General features: G+C 40.6%; 1 protein-coding gene across 4 annotated transcripts in view; it reads left to right on the top strand.

The window, feature by feature from the left end:
- Positions 1-10,401, top strand: part of Ptpn12 (protein tyrosine phosphatase non-receptor type 12) — a 70,538-nt gene extending 60,137 nt beyond the window's left edge. For all 4 annotated transcript variants that reach the window (XM_034519538.2, XM_034519537.2, XM_076913150.1 and 1 more), the window contains 5 exons: positions 2,982-3,050; positions 3,473-3,540; positions 4,856-4,886; positions 7,281-7,382; positions 9,539-10,401. In XM_034519538.2, the coding sequence (XP_034375429.1) occupies positions 2,982-3,050; positions 3,473-3,540; positions 4,856-4,886; positions 7,281-7,382; positions 9,539-9,600 (332 nt within the window). In that variant the 3' untranslated portion in view covers positions 9,601-10,401. The remainder of the gene's footprint in view (positions 1-2,981; positions 3,051-3,472; positions 3,541-4,855; positions 4,887-7,280; positions 7,383-9,538) is intronic.
- The last annotated feature ends 3,985 nt before the right edge of the window (positions 10,402-14,386 follow it).

The following is a 14,386-nucleotide window of genomic DNA, read 5'->3' as shown; positions in this document are numbered from 1 at the left end:
TGAGACAAGGGCCTCAACTTCATCTTTCTGGCTCAATCCTTTGTGCTCCGATATATCTAGGAATGCACTACCATTGACTGTCCCAGTAGAGTTATTTTTCAGGGATAGAGTGATGGCTCAATTATTAAGAGCACTAGGCCTGTTCCAGAGGACCCTGGTTCAGTTCCCAGCACCCACATAGCAGATGACAGCTGTCTATAGCCTTCCAGTTCCAGGGGATCCATCATTCTCACACAGATACACATGCAAGCAAAACACTAAGGTGCATAAAATAAAAATAAATAAGTAAAAAAACAAGAAGACATATTTTTAATTGTTCCTAATTACTTACCTTGTAGATTTTATCATGTACTGTTTATTTTTTAATTATTACTTAATCTGTTGCTTGCTTTGTAAAACAATTGACATAAAAATATTAGGAAATTTTGTATTAAAATGTGTTAGTGAATTAACCCTATAATTTTGTATTGATAACAAAATAGTATTTTGTGTAAGTTATTGCCTGACAAAATTTTTCACTATGAATTCTTTCATTAGTTCCCCTTTTCCTTTTCTTCCTTTCTGTGTACCCAGGGTCTATACATGCCAAACATTGCCATGAACTTTTACTTCATTATTTTCTCAGGCCTGAAATTTTATTCAGATTTGACCTGAGTAGGCCCCACACACTGTGTGATGTTCAAAAGCTTTGTAAAACAAGGCAGTCTCTCCTTGAATAAGACTTGGGAGTAGGGGGAGGGGCTACTGGGAACTAGACTTGAATCTCTTACATGCTGGGCAAATGCTCTAACCTGGAGCTCTAACCCCGCTCATGATTAAGTAAGCTCTACTGAAGGCCTGAAGTAAAAGGCCATTTATAGATCCAAGGAGAAGCATGCAGTTGAGAAGAAAGGACCACAGTTAGAGAACAGAATTCTTGACAAGTGATCATCAAGAAGAACGTGATAAATACTTAGCAGTGTGCAGAACTTAGCCCCAGTGTTGTATGTCCTGCCTTGAAGTGAGTGTTTTCCCACGGTGGCAGTTAGCTATCAGAGGACAAGGAGGAACGGTGCTTGTTGGCTTACTTTGTCACTGCCGCTCTTGGATAAGTAGTTGTGCTATTCTAGGTATATCTATCAAGCACTGCATTGGCACTCTGGAGTGAAGGCTATACTTTGTGTGATGGCACCAGCTAAGTAAATATAAGAGGGGTGCAGGCAGTTGGCCAGCCTCAGTGCTTGTTGAAAATGTACTTGATTTTCAGTTTTTAGTGCTATCAAATATGGTAAAAAAAAAAAAAAAAAAAAAAAAGATAATGTCTTGCCAGATGGCTCATTTTCAAAGAAAATAAGAATAAAGCCTGGACAGAATAATCCAGGTTCCTCGGTGTATTTTCCCATATCTAGCCTGCCTAGACTAGGTACACATGCACAGCTGTCATAGGTTCTTGATTTCTTTCTTCTCTCCCTAGAGCAGGAATTCAAAGAGCCAACACACTGTTTTTTTCTGAGTTACAAGGCTAACCTATGGGACTTAACTAATGCATTACATCTTATCTTTTCTAGGGGCTAAATAGGTTTCTTCTACTGCTGCAAAAGCCTTTAAAATGACTTTAGTTTATATTCTTGACACAGAGCCAAATGATACCTTTCACAGTTCTTGGTAATAAATATATGGTTATATATTAGTATAATATATTAGATATATTAGTAGCTATATTATATCTAATAGATAACATAACTTAAAATGTCACTTTAGTTGCTTGAGATGATTCAAGTAGATACTTTTTCCATGAGTGAACTGAATAGATGGCACATTGTGGTCCCATGTTTTTGCCCCGCTGCCGGGGTGTGGAAACGGCAACACTGAGCCACTGCACTGCATTTACCCTATGTCCACCATCTAGGCTAGGCTCTAGGGAAGTACCATACACCAGATACACTACTCAGGGTGGGAAACCAGCCCAAGATGTGGGAGGCCGAAACTGGGGTCCCCTGACTTCTAGGTATCCAGTTACTACTAGAAGCCGCAGCGGAGGGGGTTCTCAGACTCCTGGACACCCACATGCCACTGGAAGTTGCAGAGGAACTGAGAAGGGAGGAGGCCTGAGGACTGAGCCCAGGGAGGAGTAAGATGAGGTGGGGCGGGGTGAGCTCTGGCTTAGCTGATTGTCCATTGTCCTTAGCTTAGTAGCTGTCTGGAAGCTCAGAGAAGCCTTCTACAGGAGATTTAGGTTGTGGCTCTGTAGGTGAAGGCTTCGACATGCTTCCATGACAGTTCTTAATGGAAGAGACAGTCCTAGGTTCCAAACTGTTCATTGATTGGTCATGGTAGAAAACGGGTGCATACCAACTCCTCAGGATGGATCAGAGATTAAATACCTTTTGCAAGAAGGAATGTCCAGGAAGGGAAGCTTATTGGCCAAACCCTCAGGACTCTTCTAGATACCTCATTAGCATGGAGAACTCTGTTCTGATCACAGTTGTGTTTCCTGTGTGGAAAGTGTATCACGTGTTCCAGACCAGGCATTTGGTAGGGAACAGGGAGCCGCCTACCATCTCGGGTGGGTGCCTGGGTGCCGGGGACTCTGAACCTGCTCAACCTTACTGAGTTTTCTGGCACGGGCCACTGTGGCATGGTGTGCCATAGTTCCTGACAGTTAAGCAATTGAGGAAACACTGGGTTTAACCAGGTCAACAGCTCTCTGCTTTGCACACGAAGCATCATTAGGAAACCTAGCAAGCCTCATAGTGCAAAGTAATGTCTTCAGGCTCCTAGAGACTTGTAGGAGTTTGCTTTGTACATAGTAATGGAGTCTGTTCCTTCTTTGCTCAGTAAGATTTTTAACTCTTCTCTATCATGAATCGAGTAGTAACAATGTTTGAAAATAATTTTTTGGTGCCTGGTGTTAATTTTTTTTAAGACATCAAGAAAGTTCACTGTTGTTTAGATGGTATTTTACTAATTTTTAATTGTCTAAATTTGTGTGTTTAATTTAGATGTTGATATTAGTGAAGAGTCACCTCCTCCCTTACCTGAACGAACACCTGAGTCTTTTGTATTAGCAGGTGAGCTAATAAATATTTCTTCTACATTGCTAGGTTAATCTAGCAACTATTATACTGAGTAATTACAATCAAAATGTAAGTTTTAATTGATGCTGACAGTTTTGTATTACTCACTTGAAAACTCTTAAGTGGTGTTTTTCCCTTCCCGGAGTTGCTAAGTGATTACATTTGTGGTAGTCATTGGAAACTACTAGCAAATGTGAATCTGAGTGTGCCCACAGTGAGCACATTCACCAGTCCAGAAGCCGTAGCTGCTTCCCTTCTAGTGAGTGTAAGCTAACATTCAACCGGGGCTGTGGATGGGCGCGCTTATGAAGACCGCTTCTAAAATTTATAGGAGTTTTTTGTATTGACCTTTAATATTGACAATTAAAGGAGTAAAGACAAAGTTTTAACACTGAGATTTCTTTTTTTGTTCCCAGATATGCCTGTAAGAGCTGAATGGCACGGACTTCCAAGTGAGGAGCGGTCTGAACAAAGGGAATCTGAAGTGAGTTGTCTGGGGACTGGAATAGCTCTCCGTTAGCTCCACCTTAGAGCTTGTTACCTTCCGTTACGAGCTTCCCCCATTCCTGTACTTGACCGTTTTAAATTAGTGTTTTTACAGGTGTGTGTTTGTTATTTTTTGAGACAGGGTCTCCTATAGTCACCTTGTGCCTGGGGTTGACCTTGAACGTTTGACCCTCCTGCCTCTTCCTCCTCAGTTCAAGAACTATATATATTATATATATGCACTACCTTATCAGGCTGTATACTCAGATTAGAAGTTGATATAAAATGTAAGGTACAGCTTTTTTTTTTTTTTTAAGATACAATATATTTAAAAAGAACTCTGGCTTTCATAAGGCCATCTCTTCCAACTGTTATTTGGTTAGACTGCTGTTGAAAAAATTCATAAATTAGACCATGTTTTAAATCATTTTGGAGGTATGAATAGGACCCAGTATTTGGGGAAGTAAACTACTATAGCTAGATTTTGTCCCCCTGTCATACACAACCACCCTAGGTTTATTTTATATTCAAGGAAAACTACATAGTGGCACCTTGTTCTCAGGAACACCACAGTTTGATAAAATATAGTAGATTACAGCTCTGTGATCCTTCATGCAGTAGCTAGGTGGTAGGGGTGCTTTGTTTTTATGCAGAAGTTTTCCCTTACAGTATACATCAAGATAATAAAAGCTACAGAAGATGGCTCAGGCGTAAGAGCAATTGCCGTTCAAGCATGAGGGCCTTGGTGTGCCCCAGCACCCAGCACTGTAACAGCTGTAGAGATGGGACAAACGCTGATGCTTCCAAACTGCCAGCCTGCATCCAGATTCAGGGAGAGACTCTGCCTCAAAGGAGTAAGGCAGAGAACAGTAGAGCAGGATGCCCAGTGTCATCCTCTCAGCTCTGTACACACAAAAGGTACACACACACACACACACACACATACACACACAAATGGGAAAAATCTTAAGTAAAGCATAACAAAATTTCAAGCATAATGATACACCTTTGCTTTCTTTTTCTTTGATATTGAAAATCAAGATACAAGTCAAGCATGGTAGTGCACGCCTGTAATCCTAGCACTGTGGGAGGTGGAGGAAGAAAGGTCAGGAATTTGAGCCCACCCTTCACTACATAGTACATTTGAAGCTAGCCTGGGCTAAATGAGATTCTGTTTCAAAAAATAAATAACAAGGAGGGAATTTTTTTATACACCTTAATTTCTTGGGATCTATTCCTATAATAGATTAAGTGTGTTTTATTTATTGCACATAAGATGAACTTTCTGTAATAACTATAAAATGTCTTTGCAGGACTTGATAACCTCTGGAAATGAAAAGCATGGTAAGTTATTATTTTTTGTTTACTGGAGACTTTACAGATTCATCTATCTGAAGTAGCACATACCTTGCTTCATGATCTTTGGTTGTTCCTGTATATGAAGGTCTCCAGGATAACTGCTTGAGGAAACAGTTCTGTGAGGAGATAATTCTTCTAAGCTGACTGACCCATAGATACTATTAATCTGAATTGGAAAGTCATGGGAACATTTATTATCAGAAGTTATGGGTTTATGTATTGCTTCTTGGACATTTGTTGTATTTTTTATTGTTTATTAAAATATCTAGAAGCTATGGGTATAGCTCGGACTGAGCACATAGTTAACAGGTCTAAAGTCTAGGTTTACTCTGTAGCACCAAAATTAACAACAATTACTTAGAAGTTCATTTCTACTTGAGTAAACACTCCAGATTGACTAACAAGATAGAAATGTGTCCATAACTGTTGAGGGGGTTATGTTTATTTGAAAATAAGTCGATAGTTAATACTATCAAGTTAGAAATTTTGTATTTGATTAAGGATATCGCAGTGAGTGCCTAGTGTGCATGAAGTCCTAATTTCCCAGCCCTTCAGAAATCAGGCATAGTGGTGCATACCTGCAATCCCAGAACTTGGAAGGAGCAGAGAGTCAGAGCCAGCCTGTACTATATCAGACTGTCTCAAGCTGGAGGGAGGGAAGGAGCAATGGAAGGAGTTCACCATCATAAACTAGATGAAGTTACTGACACTGCGGTCACTGTAGTACTGCTAGTTCCCAAGACCTCTGCTCTTCTGAGACATCACTGTTGGGCTCTCTCTCGCTGTTCCCTGCTTCTTGCCTGTGCTCCAGTTAGCACATCTCCTGTACCCTCTGCCTTTCTAAGCCTTGACTTCTAAAACAGTCTGGCTTCTGGATGACTTTCACTTGACTAAGGTTGAAACTTTTAACTCTGCATCATCTTTCTTCTTAGAAGGTGGCCCCGAGGACCTCACCACTTCTCGTTGTCTCTCCTGTACCCATCATATCTGCCTGTAATCTTATTATGAAGTTTACCACACTAAGATGATTTGTGCGTGTCTCTTACTAAGCCAGCAACTGGAAGGCTATAACCCCCAGGTCCTGTCCAGCTCTTGACAGGACTTTGCGTACCTTTGAGCTGAACTTGTTTGTTTGTTTTAGAAAATTGTTTTAGGGCTGGTGAAGTGGCTCCCAGAGTAAAGGCACTCTGCCAAGGCTGATGGCCTGTGTTTAATCTCTAGGATCCACATGCTGGAGAGTTACTACTCCTGAAAGTTGTCCTCTGGCCTCCACACATGCTGTGGCATCTGCATTTCCATAAGTAACAAATGGACATGATGTAAAAGGAAACCATGTAGGGCCCAGTGATGAAATTCCAGTACTTCGGACGCAGGCCAGGGGATTAGGAGGTCGAAGCCTACCTGGGATGGATGGATGGATAGATAGATAGATAGATAGATAGATAGATAGATAGATAGATAGATAGATAGATAGATAGATATCAAGACTCTATGGTAGCAAAATGAAAACAAAGAAAAATGGAATTGGGGTTGGGGATAGACAAAGAATAACACAACAGACCTTAGGTTCGTTGGCTTTTTTCTAGTGTATAAGTATTGTAAGGTCAGGGAACACCTATAGAGTTGTCTGGGTTTCCGGAAAGGTTTTTCACAGAAGTTGAAGGAGAATGACAGAAACTATGAGGGAGGCTGGGTGTGCTGCTTGCCTGCACTCTGAACACTCTGGAGGCAGAAGCGGATGAATCTCTGAGTCTGCCCAGCCTGGTTTACTTACCAAGTTCTGTCCCGAAGGAAGGAATGAAGGAGGGAGAAAAGAGAGAAGGAAGTTGTAGAAGAATTAATCTTATTTTTTTTAAAGTTACCTTTAAATTAGTAAATTAACTACAATTTAAACAATAAGTCTTCAAAAGAATTGGTACTGGCATGGAGAGTAGGAAATTGTCCAGCAGTTAGAAACCAGTTTGACTGTAACTACTTTAAGAAAACATAACATGCCAGGTTCAGAATTGATGAGATGAGGTAAGTACACAAGAACCTTCCCGTTACAGACTTGTGACTGCCTGGCTTGAAGCTGGGCTGCAGTTCATGCCTCTGATTCTAGCACTCAGGAGGCTGGAACAGGAGCGCTTTAGACCAGTCTGAGCTATGTAATAAGACTGTCTCAAAACAACACCACTAACACACATCAACTGTACACACATAAACACACACACCCCACAGTTTCTCGTCACCCCTCTCTTGTATTTATCATGGAGTCTCTAGAAATGACAGGCATAAGGTGAAACTTGCTGTTTTATTCTACACCCTTCTGCCATCAAAGTATTGTGATTGTGATGCTGCCTTAAATGATGGTGACTAATACGGACTTCTTTATTTTAGATGCAGGGGGTATCAACACAGAGACTTGTACAGACTGCTCACCTACTTTCAGTGACAAGAAAGATCAAATAACAGAAAGTCTAACAGAAGTCACAGATATTGGTAATTTACTTCATAATTCTAAAAGCCAGGCTTAGTGGCTCTCTTTCAATGCTATCCTTTCCCATCTTGTTGGATTAATTTTGGTTGGAAATATATTTTGTTAGATATTAGAATGACTGTACAAGCTTGCTTCTTAGGTCCGTTTAGGTCTGGAATGTCTTTTTCCAACCCTTTACTCTGAGGTAATGCCTATGCTTGATATTAGGGTGTGTTTCTTATATTCAGCAGAAGGATGGATTCTGTTTTCACATACATACATACATACATACATACATACATACATACATACATACATACAGTGTCTTTTTATTGAGGAACTAAGACTGTTGATCTTGAGATACTGATAGCCAATGATTGTTAATTCCTATTATTCTGGTGGTGGTGGTGGTGGATGTTTCTTTTGGGTTTGCTGGTCTGAGGTTACTTATTTCTTGAGTTTTCATGAGTGTAATTAAGTTCCTTGGGTTCAGTTTTCCTTCCAACACCTTCTGTAGGGCTGGATTTGTAGATAGATACTATTTAAATTTGATCATTAAATGTCTCAATTTCTCCTTCTATGGTAATTGAAAGGTTTGCTGGGTAGTCTAGGCTGGTATCTGCCTGCAAGATATCTGTTCAGTCTGCCTTTATATGTTATATGGTCTTTTTCTCTTGTAGCCTTTTACCCCCAGACAAGGTTTCTCTGTGTAGCATGGCTGTCCTGGAACTTGTTCTGTAAACCAGGCTGGCCTTGAACTCGAGATCTGTCTGCCTCTGCCTCCGGCTACTGGGATTTAAGGTGTGGCTGGGATTAACTACCTGGCTTCTCTGAAGCTTTTAATAATCTTTCTTGGGCTGGTGAGATGGCTCAGTGGTTAAGAGCACTGACTGCTCTTCCAGAGGTCATGAGTTCAAATCCCAGTAACCACATGGTGGCTCACAACCATCCATAATGAGATCTGATGCCCACATATGGGTGTCTGAAGACAGCTACAGTGTACTTACACAAAATAAATAAATAAATTCTTTAAAAAAAAAAATAATAATCTTTCTTTGTTCTGTATGTTTAGTGTTTTGTTTATTATTGGTGAGGGGACTTTCTCTTCTGGTCTAATCTATTTGGTGTTCTGTATGCTTATACAGTTATAGTCTTATTCTTCTTTAGTTAGGAAAACTTTATTCTATGATTTTGTTGAAAAATTTTCAGGTCCTTTGGTCTTAGAATCTCCTCTTTCCTCTATTCCTATTATTCTTGGTTTGGCCTTTTCATAATGTCCAATATTTTATGTGTTTTGTGTTAGGAATTTTTTAGATACAAGGTTTTCTCTGACTGACATATCTATGTCTTCTGTGGTATCTTCACTGCCTGAGGCTCTCTTCCATCTGTTGGTGAAATGTGCCTCTGTAGTTCCTGTTAACATTCCTAAATTTCCATCTCCAGAATTCCATCACTTTGTGTTTTCTTTATTGCTTTTATTTCCATTTTCAGGTCTTGAATGGTTTTATTATTTTTATTCATCTGTTTGTTTGTTTTTCCCCTCTTGGCTTTCTTTTTGTTCAATTTTTGTTTGTGTTTTTCTTGCTTTCTTTGAGAGATCTATTAGTTTCCTCTTTAAGGAGCTCTGTCATCTTCATATAGTTGTTACTAAGGTTTTTGTGTGTGTGTATGCGCGCGTGCGTGTGTATGTATCGAAGCATCCAGGTAGGATTCCTCGCTCTGGTGGTCACATACTGCTCTGGCTATTATTGATTGTGTTCTTATGCTGGCATCTAGGCACCTGGGTTTGGAGTGATGGAAGTGCTGATGTCTGGGTTTTCTTTGTTGGGTGTGTATTTTGTTCTTTGGTTTCTATTTCTTGTAGATTTTCAGAGTGTGATGGCTGTGTGTTACACCTGTTTTATTGGCCTGCTCCACTGCTGGGCTTACTGAAGAGTGCTTGCTGGTGTTGGAGACTAGGGAAGGGGAGGCCAGCGGGGTGGTCTGTGGCATCGGGAGGCATGGACAGGGTTGAAGGAGGCTGCGGCTGGTGTCTGTTGCAATGGTAGGGGTAACCCTGATAATTGGGTTTGGGGAAACAGCTATGGATGTATTCTTAGATGTAGTTTTTAAAAGTTCTTTTGAATGTTAATTTGTTATTGTGGGGTTTTTTGTTTTTGTATTTTTTGTTTGACAATAGGTTTCGGTAATCGCTGTGGAAAACCTAAAGGACCAAGAGATCCACCTTCAGAATGGACATGATTCAGGGAGTTAAGACACTTTAAATTATACTGGAAAATTCAAGTGCCACTGAAAGCCAGATTTATAGTATTCCATCTTTAAAATGTGGGACTGATAGCAGTGTAGATTGTTACCTTGATATTTTTTGCTGGGACCATCTACCTGCCTTATACTACACTTAGGAAAAAGTATTACATATTGTTTATTTTGTAACTTCAAGTATTATTGCCTTAATGTCTCTTAACCCTGTTACAAGCTGCTTGTAGACTTGTTAATATAGTAATACTTTTATGATAAATTGATTTAAAGGACTACTCTTTTGCTGTTTTATCATGTATGCATTATTTTGTATATGTACAGGGCAAGTAAGTATATAATTTGATAAAGTTGAAGTCCTAAAATATTATTAACAGAAGATGTAAGAATTTCTGCATGGTCTAAGTCTTTGTGTATCTTACTTGTAAATTATTTGCCCTGAAGTTTTAGAAAACAGTTTCTGAATTTTAAACTTGCTGGATTCATGCAGCCAGCATTGCAGGTTATCAGAGATCAAAGATTGTAATAATAATACGTTTTGTAAATTGTAAGGAAAAAGTTATTTTTATATTATATACTGTCTAATTGTTCATTCTAATGGTTCTTGTTTTCATCTAGTCATGGAGATTCAGTAAGTGCCTTGGAACAATATTGAATTCTCTTAGCTCGTGTGTGTTCCTTTAAAATTTGAATTCAACTGGGGTTAGAAGACTATCAGAATATATGTATGTTTCAGGATATTTGACCTGCCATTAAAAAAAAAAAAAAACAAGTTTTACACTGCTACGTCTTGTATTGTGTTTTTTATTATATATATGTGTGTGTGCATCTATGAAGTTATGTGCATATGAGTGCCGGTGCCCAGAGACCAGAGGCATCGAATCCTCCTGGAGCCAGAATTACAGGAGATCGCGAGCTGTCCAGCGTGGTTGCTGGGAACTGACCAGGGCCCTCTAGAAGACGATGCACTCGAACTGTTGAGCGGTTCCAGCCCTTCTTTCTTACCGTTTAAGTCGTGAGTTGTGGGTGGGGTTTAGTCACTTAATCATGGAACAGGAAGAGAGAAAGCTGCATGCCTGTAGGCGAGCACCTAGGAGACTGCAGTAGGAGGGTCATTTGATTTTTAACCCTGTAAGGTTTTAATAAAGGGTGTGCAGCATAATGAGATTTAGCCTATGAAAGGGTGAGAATGAGACTAGAAAGTACCTTCTGAGGAAATCATGTTCTCAGCACTAAGAACGAGGTCAGCACTGTCAGTGTTACTCTTCCAAGATCCCAGAAGAGCACCCAGAAGTGAGGTCGGGTGGGTCCTGATGGGACCTCAGGAGCTATCCAGAAACACTGTTAGACTCAGGGATTGGGTTGGACGATATGTTTCCCCTGTACTTACAAAAGACTGGAGAAACCACGAGACTAAAGAGTGCTGCAGTAAATTGGGTTGTGTTAGCATAACCCTTAGTTATGTCTGTGATTTCTGTCAAGTTGGTTTTTGATTTTGGGGACCGGGATCTCTTGTATTCCAGACCGGCTTCAGATTTGTTATGGAGTCAATTTGGGCCTTGATTTGCTGCTGATCCTCCTGCCTCAGCCTCCCAACTGCTGGGATTATGAGATGCACGTTCAGGTTTATGTTAGCATTTTAAAAATGACTTTTCATGTTGACTCCGTAGACGATGAGAAGTTTTCATGTATTTTAGTCATTAGAAAATGGTCCAGTAGAATCTTAGCACTTGGGGTACAGAGGCAGACAAAGCTAGTGAGTTTGAGGCCAGCCTGATCTACATAGCAAGTTTCAAGGCAACTTCTAATTCAGTGTTAAGGAGCTGGAAGCAGACTTCCTGAAACCTTCTGGTTTGGCATTCTATTTGAATCATGGAACTGATTTCAGGTTTGATGAGAATTATCCCAAAAAATGCAGTGTTTGAGAGGCAGGAAAAATTGCTTAGCAGCTAAGAGCACTGGCTGTTCTTCTGAGGGATCTGAATTCAGATCCCATCACCCACATGGTAGCTGAGAACCCTCTGTTAAATCCAGTTCCGGGGGATCAGACACCTAGTTCTTAGTCTAGTGGGAAGTAGGCACACACATGTACATAAATGCAGGCAAAACACACACACACATAAAACAATACCTTTAAATGGTTTAAGGGAGTGGAAAGGGTTGGTAGGATGGCTCAGTGGATAAAGTGCTTGCCATGCAAGCCAGATGGCTTCAGTCTACACCTGCCAGACACAGTGACATTAAGTATCTAATCCCAGCTCACCTAACAGGAAGTGAGAGGCAAACACACTCCCTGAAGTACTCGGGCCAGCTAGCCTGTGGTATCCAGTGGTGCTACAAAGAGACCAGACTGTCCTCTGGCCTCCACAAGGCTAATGCGGAGAGTAATTGAGAAAGACATCCATTGTTGACCCAGTATCCTTAACACCACAGGTACTACACACGTGTACACGTAACACAAAGATAATTTTAGTGTCTTCACAAAGGAAAATTTTTATACGTCTGGTGCTAAAATTACTTAATAAAAATTGGGGGTTCAGGCTTTCTTGAAGTACCTTCATTGGAATCCAACATGTATTTAGATGGGCACAAAAAATCATATTAATCATTGTAAAATACACATACATGCCTATATAAGAATAAGTACCCAGTTTAGTAGAAATGTTACCTGCTGAGAGGCTACCCCTTGCACTTAATGAGATTTGTTAATTTTTCTATGTATAAGACTTTTTTTTCATTGTCAAAGTTCTGTGTTTTGTGAATATAAATTACACCATTGTGAAAATATGATTTGGCATTTGGGAATAGTACAGACTATATATACTGTTGAATGCTTTTATGTGTATCTTTTGCAGTACATACATACATATATGTAAATTATAGAATGGAAATTTCAGAGTATAGAGTGTATGAGTTACTGTTCTGTTGCTGTGAAGAGACACCATGGCAAGGCAACTCTTAAAAAGGAAAGCATTTGACTGTCGGCTCGCTTACAGTTTCAGAAAGTTAGTCCATTATCATAGTGGGAAGCACACACACATGGCTGGAACAATAGCTGGACCTGGGCTTTACATCCTAATTCACAGGATTCACTTCTACAAATACATATTAAAAAAAAAAAAAACTTTTCTTTTTGACTTGGGGCTGTTGCTGACAGCAGTGTGGTACACAGAAACGTCGGGACTGTGGTGCTGCCAGAAGGAAGAATCATGAAAGTAAAAGTCTGCCATAGGAAAATACCTCCTGCTCCAAAGGAAATAGAGATGCTTAATTCTGGGTCAGCTAGGATGAACAATGGCCCAGGAACACAGATGAATTTCAACATCCACTGTGAAATGAGCAATTGTAGTCACAGAACAAAAGGAAGTCTTAAGCTAATATATTTACCAAATAGATTGATGGAGATATGTGGGCAGGTTACACCAGCATAGAGAAATGTTTTATATAAATTTCAGATGGTGTGGTTTTAGGTGGGGTAGGGTTTTTTGTTGGTTTGTTTTTTGAGGTAGGGTCTTAACTCTGCTTGGGTTTTCAGGGATGAGGATGGAAAGCAGCTAAGCCAAGCACTCACTACCTACCCATCTATATCTCCCCACCCCCAGCCCTAGAGCCTCTTTGACATGTATTCCAGATCCATGGCCATTCTCCTGTCTCAGACCCAGGAGTGCTGGAACCAGGCATTAACAATCCTCTGCCTGTCCCACTGATAATTTTTTATACTACCTAAAGCTCTTGATGAGACCTATAGAGCATACAGTGAACAAATATAGCTCCTGGCAGGCCACTGCCAGATTCATCCTGCCGCTTTCCAAAAACTCTGCCCTGTGTCTAAGTTACAAAGGACTTCTGCAGTAGCCACCAGCTTAGCCCTGTTTGGGAGCCATTGTTTTCCCAAGTAATACTTTTCATTTTATGGCCACTGTCTTCATATATTGATGAGCATAAAGCAATAAAACACAAGCTCTGCATCATTAATGAGCTTAAAGTGACTTAGTAGGACAGCCTGTTAGGTGGGGGACATGCTCTAAACCATTGGGGTCACTTAATAAGCTGAGTGTAAAACTCGTGAGTTTAAAAGGCTCACTGTGCCAGTGTATCTCTTTTTTTTTTTTTTTTTTTTTTTTTGTTTTTCGAGACAGGGTTTCTCTGTGTAGTCCTGGCTGTCCTGGAACTCACTCTGTAGACCAGGCTGGCCTGGAACTCAGAAATCCGCCTGCCTCTGCCTCCCAAGTGCTGGGATTAAAGGCGTGCGCCACCACCGCCCAGCACCAGTGTATCTTTTTATGTATTAAAGCTCCACTCACTGTGGAGAAACCCTGCTAATTAAGGTCGAAGTCTACCATTGCTATGATTGCCTTCTGAGCTCTGGGCAAATGGTGTACTTCTCTACCAGCAACCAGCAGGGCTCCTTCTCCAACTATGTCTGGGGAGCTCGAAACCCCTATAACCTCTGCCTGTGGAATGTCACTTAGCTTTGGTTACAGGTTCAGCTTCCTTTCTCCAAATAACAACCAGGTCAGCGAGCACCTGAGATTCCCGGAGTGTCTCCCATTGCTAATGAGGCATCTCAGTACCTTAGCCTTCAGCCAGTGACCTTTGGCAACCCTGGATATTCCTACCCTTTTCCCAAAAGTATATAACCCTTGATTCACACCGAATAAAGTTGCTCTGTCTCCCGAAAGCTGATCTGAGTGTTGTCACTTTCATATGAACTCATGGGCTGTCCAAAACCTTGTTTGTTGATTCTGATCCCTTGGATCTCATGGGCCAG

Source organism: Arvicanthis niloticus, chromosome 15 (assembly GCF_011762505.2).
Source record: "Arvicanthis niloticus isolate mArvNil1 chromosome 15, mArvNil1.pat.X, whole genome shotgun sequence".
Classification (NCBI taxonomy): domain Eukaryota; kingdom Metazoa; phylum Chordata; class Mammalia; order Rodentia; family Muridae; genus Arvicanthis; species Arvicanthis niloticus.
The sequence above is the reverse complement of the archived record's forward strand: the minus strand, read 5'-3'. Positions and strand labels throughout refer to the sequence as shown.